The sequence below is a fragment of the Seriola lalandi genome, unplaced genomic scaffold (genome assembly GCF_002814215.2).
Source record: "Seriola lalandi dorsalis isolate HSWRI2012SDOR001 ecotype SW California unplaced genomic scaffold, Sedor1 jcf7180002054269, whole genome shotgun sequence".
Lineage (NCBI taxonomy): Eukaryota > Metazoa > Chordata > Actinopteri > Carangiformes > Carangidae > Seriola > Seriola lalandi.
The window spans coordinates 372,782-387,714 of record NW_019524822.1 but is presented as its reverse complement, the minus strand read 5'-3'; the positions used below and the strand labels follow the sequence as shown (position 1 = coordinate 387,714).

Here is a 14,933-nt window from a genome sequence, read left to right as displayed (position 1 = left end):
TTATCCAAACATACTGAAAAGGTAATCTAACCTACGCAGGCAAATCAAATTAGGCTGGAGCCAGTAAAAGTTACTTCAGCTTAGCGGAGGTGTTTATATGAGGTCTGCTCAGCTGGAGTGAAAGCAAAACTTCTATTACTGATGTTATTAGGCAGCATGTAAACACACTCACTTACCTACTCAATGGCTCCCTCAGTCACTCAGCCACTCAGCCACTTATTCAGACATGGTCATGTGTAACAGGCAAAAAGCTCAGTGTGCTTTCTAGGGATCAGAGAGGACTCTTGTGAACCCAAATGTTGATGTTTGTGCTCTTATTTATTTCATCCTGTTACAGTTTAACAGCTTAAAACACCATAATGTATGACAAGTAAATATACAATATATTACTAATTTCTGCTGTAATATTGTATGAAAGCTAAAAAAAAACATTTAAGTCCTCTAAAGTTATTATAGCGGTATGGTAGAGACATGTTATGCTCAGGTGTAAGTTGTACACATCCTATCTCCTTCCCTCACTCACACACACACGCGCGCGCACACACACACTCCCTCTTTCCATTGACGCTAGACTCTGAGGCCGGCCTCCCTTCACCGTGAGCCAATTGCGACGTGCCGAGCAGGCGAGCCTTCATGAGCCGACCCCCTCATTTTACTGGTTTTAACATACACAGCTCCGTTCATGTGACGCTTAAGCGAACTACCAGTCCTCAGCAGAGAGAGAGTGATAGTGTGTGTGTGTGTGTGTGTGTGTGTGCGCGTGTGTGTGTGTTAGAGAGAGAGAGGAGAGAGGGAGAGAGAGAGAGAGAGAGTGGAGGTATACAGTTATGCAAAGACCGTGTAGTGTGGTTATATTGCCATTACGCGCTATTACGCACTGACAGCTACTTTCAGGAGAGGAGCTCTCAGCGCACAGGAGCGGGATTTTGGATTCCTCACATTTACTGGTAAGTGCATGAAGTAAGGACGCTGGTGTGATTTAATAGCAGAGCCATGCACAGTATGAAAGCATGGGTCGGTTTAAGTGAGTGGAGAGAAATTTGATATCTATACTTACGCGTGCTTGTAGCGACAATGTATGCTTTATGCATGCTGCTGCCTCCCTCTCAGTAAAAAATCCCTCAGCCTATAAAACCCACCATGTGTCATGTCTGCAGTTGTGTTGATATCTGTATCATGCAGAACTTGACTTTATGTCGCAGCCCGCAGGCTAGAACATGCCACAAATCTCGAGTTAATCTCCATAACTGGTTATTCATGCAGCTTGGTGAAGACCAGGAGCGCATCACACTGTCAAAGCGCCTCTGATGGTTCACGGGCGGCAGGGTTACATTAGGGCAAGTGACTTAGGAGTTGGCCCAGTCTGAGGTGTTCCCAAACTCTCTTCCTAAACTTTTTTTTTTTTTCCTTTTCTCCCCATGAGGTAGCCCAGGATGTTATCGCATAAGAAACCGTGTCTGAGTCGAATTTTGGCGATGTATCTGTAATTACATAACTGCAGGGAACAAGTGTTTTTGATATTGTGATGGCATGACTCGATTAAGTTTTTTTAATTTGATTTAATTTACTTTACTAAGTTCCCTGATAAAAACCTGGAGCCTGTGTCAGGACCTCTGAACGTCCCTGGACTTCAGCACACCGAGGGAAGCGCTGCTTCTCAGCTTTACAGAAGAGGGCGCACAATCATTTTGTTTTCACTATTTCTTTTTTTTTTGTGTGTGTGTGTGTGTGTGTGTGTGTGTGTGTTCGTTCATGCAATACACGTGTAGCCTTTTATGGTTTTAAAATGGATTGTATTGTCATGTTTAATCACCATAAGCCACCCACTGCATTTAAGGCCATTTGATTATGTCTAGCATTTTTAATCCATGTCCAGTGTAGACATGGTGCATTGTCTGCTGGCTGCTAGATGGATAAAAATAAAACACTAAATCCTTCACTCATCACCCCATTGAAATCTGCTGATATTAAACTGACAGACTGTGGTGACTCTTGTTCCACCGCAGGAAGTTTTCAGATTTTGTCTTTATTCTAATCTCTTTATACCTGTCCTGTAGGCTATTTACAAATGATTGATCATTGCAATGACTCAGACTGAGTTGTTATAAGGACGACAGGAGGGACATGAGTAGAAAGATGGCATTAAATGACAGCAGAACCACATGGCTTTAATGTTAGAAGTGGTGAGAAATGGGAACCCCTGATTCCACATGGTCAGCTTGAAGACTGAACTAGCAGCTGCAGCATCTACACACACACACACACACACACACACACACATACGGTCTTCAAAAGGAAAGTCAACCACGTGTGAAGGAAGTGGAATTTGAAGTGCCATCAGCTGCAGAGCTTTTGCAAAAGCAGCAGGTAGTGCAAAGGGACCAAATGATTGTTAACAAAAAACAAAAAAACTGTCAGTCAGTCTGCTGGTTGATTTATTTTCATAGAAACTGTAGGGACTGTGTGGTGAAACATTAACACTGTCAGTCTGACTTAAACTGGGAGGTTAATGTGCTGTCATGCAGGATTTTTGCAACTGCAGATTTTGGCATTGGATCGGTAATTACATAACTGCACGGAAGTACAAGAACCTGTTAATTCTGAAGTAACTTTTAATTAATATTTAATTAAAATCAGTCGTTTTACACAAACAATTGTGTTGTTTTGGCTGACATGTTCCAATTTAAAGATAAATTACTTTCATTGTAATAAATGATAAACACGATCGTTTTTCTTTTGCAGGAAGAAGTCAGAGGTTTTCATTAACATTCAGCTTGATCTTCAGAGCAGACCAGAGTCATCTGCCTCCATCCGCACAGGAATGGTGGATCACTTGCCGCTTGGTGAGGAGACCTTCCTGTATTACACCGGCTCCCTGGGGTCTGACTACAACTGCCTCTGTCGCCACGCCAATGGTGGCGTGTCGCCGGGCATCATGGTAACCGACGCATGCATCTACCACCACCACCACCACCACCACCACCCTTACCAAGGGGTGATGGTCTCCTCCTCGCCTCGCCTCTCTGAGGACGACCTCAGTGAGTCCTCCAGCCCTCGTTCGTCCCTCTGCTCCAGCCCTGAGTCCTCGTCGCCAACCTCGCGGCACGTTTTCGGCTCCAGCTACGAAAGCAGGAGCAGCAGGAGCAGCGGGAGCTGTAGCTCTTCATCAGGAGGAGAGAGTCAGGACAGCCTGCTGGACCTCCTGCTCTCACAGACCTCCCTCAGCACTTCATTAAGCTCTATTGCCAGCAACAGCAGCTCCCTTTCTTCTCCTCTTTCTTCCTCTCTATGCCTCTCTTCCCCACCCTTCTCTTCCTCCTCGCCTCTCACTGCCCCCCTTTTACCCATGGGCTTGGCCTGGGAGTCCAAGAGGGAGCAGCGGCTGAGTCTCCTCCAGCAGCAGGCCAAAGAGGACTGTTACGAGTTCCCCGTCTTCCTTGACGAGCTGCAGGACCCGGCGACGCTCCTCTTTCAGCCCACCCTGGAGGAGATAGAGGAGTTCCTCGAGGAGAACATGGTTGTGGCGATGGAGAAAGAAGAGGAGGGGATTGATGAGGCGATGTCACCGACATCAGAGGATGCTGAGGCGGAAGGCTCAAGGACATTAGCAGGAGAACTTGTATCAGTACCACATAACTCAGATCAGACTGTTCCTGTGGCTCATTCTCCTCTATCCAACTACACAGAGACCAAACATTCACCGTGTGCATCTGACATGGACAGCTCAACATCAACAGAGGATGCTAGTTGCATAACTAGTTCTAATTCTCCTATTAGTCGAGTTGATGGGATTAAACAGGAGGACTGTGGATCATCGCCTGCCTCATCAGAAGGTACCAGTGTCGCCTCAGGCGTCCCTGTCATCCTACAAATCCAGCCCATACAGATCAAACAAGAACCGAACCCCAGTGCCATATCAGATGCTGTAACCCAGCCAACCCAACCTCAGAAAACCACATCCCAGCCAACACAGGCCCCGTCGGATATCAAAATTGCCCAGCTCCTGGTCAACATCCAGGGGCAGACCTTTGCTTTGGTGCCTCAGCTGCTTTCCCCAACAAACATTAGTAGCTCAAGTAAAATGGGAAGCACCGCTTCATCCAAATTTGTCCGGATTGCGCCGGTGCCCATTGCCGCCAAACCCACTGGGCTCGGGGAAGGCGGGTTGGGTGGAGGTTCGGCTGCAGGGGTCCTCACTGGAGGTCAGAGGTACCAGAAGAACGCAGTAGCAGACCTTATTAAAATGCACAAGTGCTCTTTTCCCGGCTGTAATAAGATGTACACCAAGAGCAGCCACCTTAAAGCCCACCTGAGGAGGCACACAGGGGAGAAGCCCTTCGCCTGCACATGGCCCGGCTGTGGATGGAGGTGAGCAGAACCAAACTAGACCGCATGATTCAAATGAGTAAAGAGAAATCAGTCATTATCTGGAGAGGTGAAGATAAATTAGACTTAAATTTAGACCATTTCAGACTTACAGACATTGCAACATGGATCTAATTAAAGTGTGGATGAGTGGATGGAGATGAAAGGATAGATTGATGCAGTGTGAGCTGATCGATGTTTATCTGCACTGCGTATGTCTCAGAAGTTGATAACCCTGGTTACTCTCTGTGATCTCTGGAGTGCTGCACATTAGTTTGTTGTGTAAAGAACTGTGCTTTTTTTATTGTGGGGCTTTTAACAGATAAGACTGTGTCAAAGGATCTTAATCCGTCTTGTGCAAAAGCATGAAACTGCTGTTTCTGTGAACAGGATGAAAACCTTCCACCATGAATGGACTAAAACAGTACAACTGAACAAATGGTTCAACATCTTTAACTTTGTTCACAGAGTGTCTAAAAGAGCCAAAATATTGTCTTACAGTAGAACAGGAGAAAGGTTTTATGGGGGACGAAAAACCTGTTAAATATAGAGCAAGACAATTCAGGAGGTTAGATAGTTTATGGATGGGAGAGAATGGCCCATATTCAGGGGAGTTGTGTCCAAGTCTATCCAAGATGGTTACAGTCTGTTCTCTCCTACAAGCTGGCGCTGTGCCCCATTATCTGTGTGTTTTTGTACCATGGTGGAGTTCTAGATTAGATAGAGTGCCTTTTGAAGTTGCATTCAGACTTTGTCCCCTGTTAGTTATTCCACTTGTTTGCTCAGTGTCTGCAACCACTTCACATACACATATTCATGCAGCAGCGATACACTGGATCAACACTGACAATCAAGTCGAACTTTTTCACTTCAGACGAGCCCTCGTAACACCCAGGATTTTCATGCCATGATACATTTTTAATCTTTTCCTTCATCAAAAGTAATAAAATCCTCATTTAACCTTTTCTAGCCAAAGTACAAATTTCACCTTTTGGGCAATAAATGTATGTATAGAAGTGGAATCCATTGACCAAGGCTGTGTATAGTGTCTTGAGTGTGAGGGAGTGTGTGTGTGTGTGTGTGTGTGTGTGTGTGTTTCCACACATTGACAGAGGCCGGGTTAAGTTTGGTCAAACACTGTAGCTCAGTGAAACACCTGCAGGCATTTCAAATCCACCAGGTCTGACACAGTATGCTCTATGTCAGGGCTCATATCCAAGCATGTTATGTAACATCAAGTTGTGTTCTGAAGAGAAAAAAAAAAAAAAAAAAACTTAAAATGTCTTATTAAACACTTATGCTGTAATACTGTAAATCCCATCAAGCTAGCTGCTGCTTTAGAGGTGCTGGTGGGCAGATTTTTGACTGGACGGAGCCAGGCTAGCTGTTTCCTTATGTTTCCAGTCTTTATGCTAAGCTAAGCTAGACTCGTGACTCAATGATCCTCTTATCTCAGCAAGACGGCAAATAAGTGCATTTAATTGGGCCTCTTGAATCTTGAAAGTTTTCTTTACTGGGCAACTTCAAACATGTGAAGTTCCAAATTACAGAAATATGAACTGATAAGAAAAAAAAATGAACAGTTTCATCATTTATATCTGTTTATACACAGAAATCATGTAACGTGACAAAGCAGAAAGTTGATGCAATATGCTGAAATGCAGCCTTTTATAATGTAAACACACTAAACATTTGGAGACTAATATGTCGTCATCCGAGTCCTGTGATGTGAATATACATCCAGTTAGTGCGGATGCAGTGTTATTTTTAGTGCAGCATTAACTTTGTCATTGTGGCTGACACATGGATATCTACAATATTTGATAAAAATCTTGCTGATTGCAGCTCACATTTCGCTCTGCCGACAGAAACATACAACATACAGCAGTGGCTGTACTGCAGTGGACATTATTAGACAACATTTCTCTGGCATGATACATGATTTGAGATAGTCAGTGGATTGAGCAACTAGTCAAACAGTTCCTATCTGTCTAATTCAGATCTCATATTTTCACCACATCCTTGTATGACTCAACACATTCAGTCCGAGGAAACAGCCGCTCCTGTCTTTTGGAGTGTGTGTCCGCTCTTGTTGATTTCTCCATAGATCAACTATAAAAAGAAAACTATAAATATACCCCTACAGCTCTACTATATCTTAACCATACTGTATGTCTAACAGGTCATGGGAAACTACAGCTCTGATATGTGGGTGTTCTGTCAGTCAGTTTGCTATTGGACACACGCTGCATCCCTGCTGTCACATTTATTTTAAGCTAATGATGGTGTATTTTTACATTGTTGAAAGGGTTGCATTGATCTTTTTATGATCTGCAGACACTAAGGACGATGCATTTTTTCAACTGACCTTAAAAACACAATTCTCCCAGTCGTCCTAAAACTGCCCTTGTGTAGTCTTTACATGACAGCAGCAATATACTGTATTATACAGTTGCTCCCTCCTTGCTCCTCTCTCTCTCTCTCTCTGGGCCAGGAAATGGAGGTGAGCTGGGGAGTCAGGCGCCCCTTTCCCTCTGTAACCTTTATATCCATGTGTTGGCTCCTCTGAAGTAGAGAGGAATGCATTTCATTGGCTGGACTTCTACTTTATAACTCGGTGAAAGTTACATTTCATCCTTTGCCAAGTTGTTTTTCTTAAAGCTTTGTTATACTTTCATCCTTTTCTTTGTGTTTGATTGTAGTCTATGATTGTCTGTGAATCCAGTTCTGTACGTAATCTGAGCACAAAGTCACATGTAAACACTTATAGGAACACATGCAGGCAACACACACACACACACACACATATACACGAGTGTGCAGTATTTTCAGCTCAGACCTGCATGGTGATGTGTGCTGGACAGCTGGGCTCAAACCCAAACAGTTTACTGTAAAAACACAGTGATGATGTGTTTACTCTACGTCTGTCATCGGGGCAGCGGCTTGTTGTACTTGTCAGCTGATACATTCGTCGTTACAACGCCGTTTTGTTGTACTGACGGATGGGCGGTGACGAAGCTGTCACGGTTTGTTGCAGCTTTAGATTCTGACATTTGGAGCTCAACACAGAGGCAAAGAGAGAGAAGGAGGGAGTACTTACCTATCGGACATTAATGATGTATTATTGATCCTCCTGGGAAATCTATCTTCCCATTTTCTGACCTCTACGGGGAGGTCAGCGAAGTTGGAGTCGGCGTCTGTGAAGCTGGAAAGGATCTGGTGTCCTGCTAATAAACCAAAGGAGCTAGATTCAGTTCCCCTTTTTGTTTAAGAACTAAATCTTTTGGAAAATTTTATGGTTCTTTATGTATAGCTTTGCATGTACAAGGCAATCTGCCATTGGTTAGTGCAGTCATGCATTAATGTGATTTTTCTTTGGAAGCACACAGAGTTGGAAATTGAGCCACTCGTAAACACGGTGACAAGGAGACACAAAGAGCTTTGAGCTGATAAGAAAAAAATATAAAATCTCTGTTTGTGTAAGTTTCCAGGTGTGTAACCAACCTGATCGCCACACCTATCCAGGCTGTTTTCACTATGCTCTGCTGACTGCAGAGCAGAGTTTAGGGACAAGCTAGAACAAAACCTGCGTATGTGTTTCCCACAGCGCCAACACTAATATGTATAGTATGTGTCGTGCTACAGCCACGCCAAACTGCCCCGAGGACTTAAGCCACAAAACCCACAGTCCTCATGTAAAAAAAAAAAAAACACACACACACTCAAGTGATCAACACAAGTGCCCTCCATCCTCGGAGTTATGAACTTAGTGACCTCTCCAACAAGCCCTGGACCATACAGAGCAGAGAAACCTCACAGCTGTAGCAGGAGAGGGCATCAGTCTGTGGAGACTGAAGGCTGGCGCTCGATGGATCTTATGCAGAAAATGTGTACTTGAAGTGTACTTATTTGTTTAAGTCCTAAATGCGTGTTCTGTTGAAAGCTCCTCCCCAGCACAGTATGTTATAGTTGGGCTCGGGCCCAGTTTGAGTCAGAAGAATAGCTGTACATGCTTTGTATCATGCCCCGGCTTGAAGCTGATGCAGCACAGCTTTAGGGTGTAATTACAGCGAGGAACAAATGAAAAGTCACAAAGTAGAACATAAAGACACTGATGTGGGTTCTGATTTTTATTTTAATAAAGGACATGCCTTATAAAAGCATTTTCACAGGAGTCAAAGAATCGTAGCATATTTGAAGCAGCTAAAAAGGTATCTGAAAAACAGCAGTCCTTTTATTCTCCTGTTCTCTAGCAGTGAACAGCATCTGTGTCAACAGGTGATCAACAGAGTATTTGGACAGTTGCACATTTTCGTTCTTCCGGTTCTGAGCTTCAGCACATTCAGTTTGAAATAAAGAGAATAGCACAATGCAGGTTCCATAGAGATGTAACGTAATGATAAAACTAATAATAATAATAATAAGACTAATAAGGAGACTAATAATAATAATAATAATAATAATAACAATAATAATAATAATAATAATAATAATTGTAGCAGTGGGTCTTGGGTAGGATCAGTAGGTGGTCTGCAATCCAGACTCTGCAGCTCCAGAGGCAGAAATACCTGCAGAGACCGAGAGCGGCATAAAACTACAGGAGGGTATATGGGGTATGAATGTGTACAGATGGAGAGGGAGAGGAGGAGAGAGGAGAGAGGTGCATCATGGGAAGTCCCCCGGCAATGTAGGCCTATAGCAGCATAACTAGGAGCTGGTTCAGGCAAGCCTGAGCTAGCCCTTCCTATAGGCTTTATCTAAAAGGAGCAGCCTGGTCTCTGTTTTTTGACACTCACTGGTGGTTTGATCCTGTAGTGAGGTGGTTTACAGTCCTCTGAGTTTATGTCTTCTCTTGATCATTGACACGGTAGCATACAGTATACGCCTACATCCTTGAGAGCTTTCTCAACTTGCTGTGCAGTCATAAAGGCAAAATGCAGATCATTTTCTGCTTATCCACAAGGCTCGTACTCCTCAGTTACCAGCTCGTTTTCCATTTTCTAGCTGTCCAGCTTTTTTTTTACGAAACACCCAACTGTTGATTTTGACAAACCGACCATCTGTGATTCCTCTCCAATAGATAGTTGCTTTCTTTTATCCTCAGTATTATCTTCTTCACCTGCATGGTCACCTCTTTACTCCTCGTCCTGACAGACAACCCTGAGTCACGTGAGCTCCTTTGTGCATGAACTAATATTGAAACAACACACAGCTGCTCACAAAACATTTAGTAGCCAAGTGTCCAGTTACTTTTGAAGCTGGGACTTGGCACTTTAATCCAGCATCCATTATTTTATTTCGAAACGTTTTTGTTGAAGCTCAGATACTGCAGAACTACATGTGTAACTGTATGAAATGGGGACTTATAGCTGCACTCCATGCAGTTGAGTTAATGATGACTCTTTAGCCATAATAGCAACATGGGTTTACACTGAGAAACATGCAGGAATATTTTATTATCAATTAATCTGTTCTTATAAACATTAATAAATTGTAATATAAAACAAGTTTTTATTAATTTCAAATAGAATATTATACAAGTGAAGTCTTTTGACTGACAGACTTCCCAGCATTCATAGTGAAAACTCTCCAGAGATCTTTTTGTTTTGTAGCGTGAAGAAAATATTCAAACTTGCTGTGTGTCTTTAATACATGCTAAATGAAGTCATGGTTGTTTCTTCTCAGAATAATGAAAACAGTGTGAACTGTTGCTGAATTCAGTCCCTACCCACGTACTCTTACAGCAGTGTGTCTGGGAGCAGCCTGACATGTTGTCTTTGTGCTCACTGTGGTACAAAGTGGCTCCGACAGGAGCAGCTTCTTGTTGAATAAAGAACACGTCAAACTGAGAAAATGGACTGAGGCGTACTTTACATAACAGGTCACATTAGTTATGTTGAAGTTCAAGGAAAAACCACAGGAGTTGAATGAATGAGCACATTTAAATAAATCGGATATAGCTTAAATCAGGATTCAACAAGAATAAAAGCGGGTTATTCTCTGTTATGTCTATTTAACTCTTATCTGAATGAACGTTCACCGTCAAGATGCAGGTGAAAAAGATCTGTAGGTGTGTTTGTTTTGAGGTTCAGCTCAGCTATAAAAAATGTGTTATCTTCGTTTTATTACCGGGCCATTAAAATGATGAATAGTGGGTTGTGTAATCCATGTCTTAGAGTGGAAATGGTTTGACATAACTGTGAGTGACGTCTTTACATCTCTTTGAATTATCACCTTCATGCTTTCAACCTGCTGCCGCTGCTGCTGGAACTGAATCTGTGTTACAGATTAATCTGATTTTAACAGCTTAACTAATATATACACAAAAAGTGGCGCACACATGTACAACAGGCACTACTGTATCATCCACTTAACCCTTCACTGTCATGATATCCAAGCTGGACGAAGCTCCATAGAGACCAGAGCGGAGCAGGGGCCAGGAATAGACCGGGCTGGGATTTGCAGTGCTCATGTGTTGGGCTAAATATGGGACGGCTCTTTGACTTCACAGAGAAGACGCAGGGCAAAACACACGTATAGCGTCACACCTCTCAGATTACCCTCATATAAAACCACATGACATAGCTTTTATGTTATTTGGCAGCTTGAAGCATCACAGCATTTTTTTTTAATGGAAGCCCTGCATCCAAACAGACAGAGAGAAAGTTTTCCTTTGTGAAATTTCAGTTTTACATCACTAACTATTGTGATTAGGGAATTAAACAAAAACAAACTGGAAGTAAAGAGTGTGGCATTATTGTTGAAAAGATGTGCAATGCTCATCAAAATTCAAAAGATTTAATAGATCAAATCTTTCCCACAGGTTCTCCCGGTCCGACGAGCTGTCCCGACACCGCCGCTCCCACTCAGGAGTGAAACCGTATCAGTGCATCGTGTGCGAGAAGAAGTTTGCCCGCAGCGATCACCTGTCGAAACACCTCAAAGTCCACCGCTTTCCACGAAGCAGCAGGACAGGACGCTCTGCAAACTGACCCCCCTGACCCACTCTGACAGACTGACGCTAAGCAGGGGGGAGGGTGGGGGGGTGGGATGGTTGTTTGTGTGTGTAAGAGGAAAGACAGAAGAGGAGGAGGAGGAGGAGGGGGGTGAAAGTTGAAACACCTCTGTGCAGGACTCTTTATGCTTGTGTGCGTTTATGTTCAAATATGTACGCGTGACGTACATTCATGGTACTGTGATAATTTATTGGGTGGCGAGGAAAAGACTGTAAAAACTAAACTAAAACAGAAAACTGTTACTTGACATAACACCCTCAAAGGTGGAATAAGCTTCTTGTATATTACAACATTTATTTGTCTCTCAGATCTTTTTAGCTAATCTAATTTGAAGAAAGATTTTCTATTCAGAGTATTTTTTTACACTCTGAGATGTGTGCTAGTGCTAATGTGAGTCAAAAGCCTTATATCAACAAAGGTTGTAACACTGGGGGGTGTGCTACTATTTAAAACCCCCAGTTTTCTTTTCCCTTCCTGGAGCCAAATGTTGTTTAAAAGTAATTAGCAAAAAAAAAAAAAAAAAAAAAAAAAAAAAAAAAAAAAAAAAAAAAGAAAGAAAAAAGGAAAAAAAATGATCATCGCTTACTGGCTTGAATTTAATGTGTCGCTAACTGGACATTGTATTTGGAAGCATTGGGATTTCATTCTTTTTCGATAGACGGCAGAGTAAATGATGCATCGACATTCCTTTAGCTTTGAATCAGTCTCTTTGTTGCCTTTGGGTCTCGTTACAGGAAAAAAAAAAAAAAAAACACTGTAGTAACCTCAAACACAAGAACAGAGCTCATGCTCACCAACAAGGATCATTGCAATATGGGATTTGCACTAGTGCACATGAAATGTCTGGTTTCTGCCCATAGTGAGTATTTTGTGTAAGTGCACTCAAGTTCTATAACGCCTTTGTGTCATGGTTAAAAAAAAGATTTTTGTCAGAAGAGTTGTCGTTTTTATGGCCTTTTTGGATCAAAACAGAGTATTTACAAAATCCTGATAAAATCATTTGCTTTCTAGTTTTGTGCTGTTATGTGATGCCATCTCATGTATTACTTTATGACACTTTACTTACTTCATGTCACAGCTGTCAAAAATATGCAGGCTCAAATCATACAAAATGGTGGTGAATTCACACATGAAAAGTTTTGGCATCACTAACTTGAGCATCTCTTGCCAAATAAAGTTTTTTTTTTCCCTTTCCCTCTTCGTTACACAGAATTATTTTGGACTTTATTTCCCTTTTGTTGAGATCTGAATTGTGTGTCATTGAAACATCCGATAACAAATTCATCCAAGACCAGTAAAATAAATGCACTAAAGTAAGACTAAGTAACTTGATGAACAGCACCCGCTCATTTATCAGTCATTTACCGGATAATTGGGAATTCTAAAAACGTAACGTCACACCAGCCCAAGTAGAGAAGAGTCGTTGAACAAATAGACTCACATTAGCAAATATTAGCCACCAAAAGCTGCTGGTCATACCAGACCGAGTCAGGCAGTAACAGCAAAGCACTTCACTGTGCTGAGCTTATTAAGGGAGTATTTTATTACTTATGAAACATTTTATTTGTAAGAGAATGAAATTGATTTGTCATCTTTCAAAAGTTATATGGACTCGCTTTGATATATGGAATATTTTGCACCTGTCTTAGAGGAGGGGTCAAAGTTCGCTCCCACTGAAGCTGAAGTTCTTGAGCAAAAGTCTATTTTTTTTTCCAGTTCCTTCCATATTAATTACATGAGATGAAAAATTGAATGATTTACATATCAAATTTAACTGGAATTGTTTGTACTTGTTACCCATTTGTTGAGACTGGAATTCTATGCCAATAACAAATTCATCTTCATGTATCCCACTCGTTTTCTTTGGTTTTGCCCTGATGTGACTCGCTGCATATTCTTCAAACGTTGATTGAAAATTGAAAAGCATCCAGGAAACACTACTATCTGTCTTTGGGCTTCATATCAAATATCTTGCCACAAACTGATATGCCTTTTGTCGTCTTGTACTGTAAGGGAACAGTGACTGTTTTGCTTTTCTGTCATATTACATCTTTATGTATAGATTACTTTATTCTGTGTCACTCTGCATCTCAGCTGAATTAAACCAAACAAATCATTGGAGGGACACAAAATGCCTGCTGCACAGAGTTCAGAGATGGTTTCCTGTTCCATAAGGTCGAGGATCAGTTCACAAATTGAGGAAATTATGTTAAAATTTGAATTGAAATTCAGTTTTTTTTTTGTTTTGTTTTGATATGTTGAAACAAACCTTTTGAGTGTTGGGTACACAGCACCTGATGCTGTATGGAGGAAGCGTATTAACTCTGTCAGGCATTCCTTCCATACAATCAGAAGAAACACTTTTCTGAATGGGCTTGCTACGTGAGCCCATGAATGTATGTAAATACTGTATATGCATCTGAAAGGAGAACTGAAATATTCTTCTAGTGATTTCTGCGATTGTGAAAGATTTTTAAAAAAAATATGTAAAGAAAAATGTACATAACATGATAATTCAAATATATAGTGAAAAAAATGTAGCAACTGTTTTTTTTGTCGGGTGTTTACACGACACATTATTAAAAAGGGCTCATGAAATGTTTCGTGGTATGTCCATGGATCAGCATTTTTAAAAATACATATGTGCAAAAGCATTTCCTGATTTGCACATCAAGTGCAGTGTAGCATATTGTATTATGAAACATGTGATAAGTCATTTTCAAATGTGCTCTGTAAACACTGCACAAAAAGAGTTGCTAAAAATGTTATATTTTTCGCTCTTGTTCTACTACGTAAAACACATTTACAATAAAAATTTCAAAACTAATACTGTGTTTTGTATTATTATTATTATTATTATTATGATTATTATCATCATCATCATCATCATCGAAAGGCCAGCAATAATTCTGTATAATACTAAATCTCCTGCTTTATGTTGCTGTCCTTATGTTCCCTTTAGGAGGACTCAGTGATTTGGTTGGTAAAGTGAACAAAACTCATTCAGGCCAAGTTTCGTGACCCTGAGAGCTCAGAGCAACTTGAACACATGCAAAGAGACAAAACACAAAACAAATTCGGAAAAACATCTTTATCAATTTGACAACACATGTGCTGCAGATACTCTCAACACAGCAGTGTTTCCAGTGGACACAAAAATAAGTAACGAGGGGGGCACCCAGGTGGCCCACCTGTTAGATAATGATATTTATGGTACGTGCTCCGACATAAATGTCAAACATGTTAGGATTTAAAAACGGAATGGCAGCTGACAGTGTTGCCAAGCTAAATTAAGTAGCCTAGCGCTTTAGGCTAACATTAGCTAGCATTTTACTTTTGGCGTATTTTAAAAATGACTAGACAACCTTGGTTGGTTAATCATTTTTCTCACCCACACTTGTTTAGCCTTCTGCTTTTGTTTGTTCTCACTGCAAAGTCTTACTAATGTGACAACAGGTTGTAGCACCACAGGCTCCATTTTGTTCACGTCTGCTTCCCTTGTGAGGTCACATGAGATGAGATCATGTGACACGGTGCACATGCTGTGGTGTG

The 14,933-nt window shown here is 41.5% G+C and overlaps 1 protein-coding gene across 1 annotated transcript; it reads left to right on the top strand.

The window, feature by feature from the left end:
* The first annotated feature begins 690 nt into the window (after positions 1-690).
* On the top strand, positions 691-14,208 carry LOC111654313 (Krueppel-like factor 15). The gene is made up of 3 exons (XM_023405275.2): positions 691-947; positions 2,743-4,368; positions 11,189-14,208. The coding sequence occupies exons 2-3, from the start codon at positions 2,822-2,824 to the stop codon at positions 11,355-11,357; spliced, it is 1,716 nt and encodes a 571-aa protein (XP_023261043.1). The 5' UTR covers positions 691-947; positions 2,743-2,821; the 3' UTR covers positions 11,358-14,208.
* Positions 14,209-14,933: the final 725 nt, after the last annotated feature.

Bases quoted from the DNA above. Each gene is read 5' to 3' on its own strand.
- LOC111654313 (XM_023405275.2), top strand. From the start codon at position 2,822: ATGGTGGATCACTTGCCGCTTGGTGAGGAGACCTTCCTGTATTACACC. The intron at 4,369-11,188 runs GTGAGCAGAACC...TCTTTCCCACAG, and splicing joins TGGCCCGGCTGTGGATGGAG to GTTCTCCCGGTCCGACGAGC.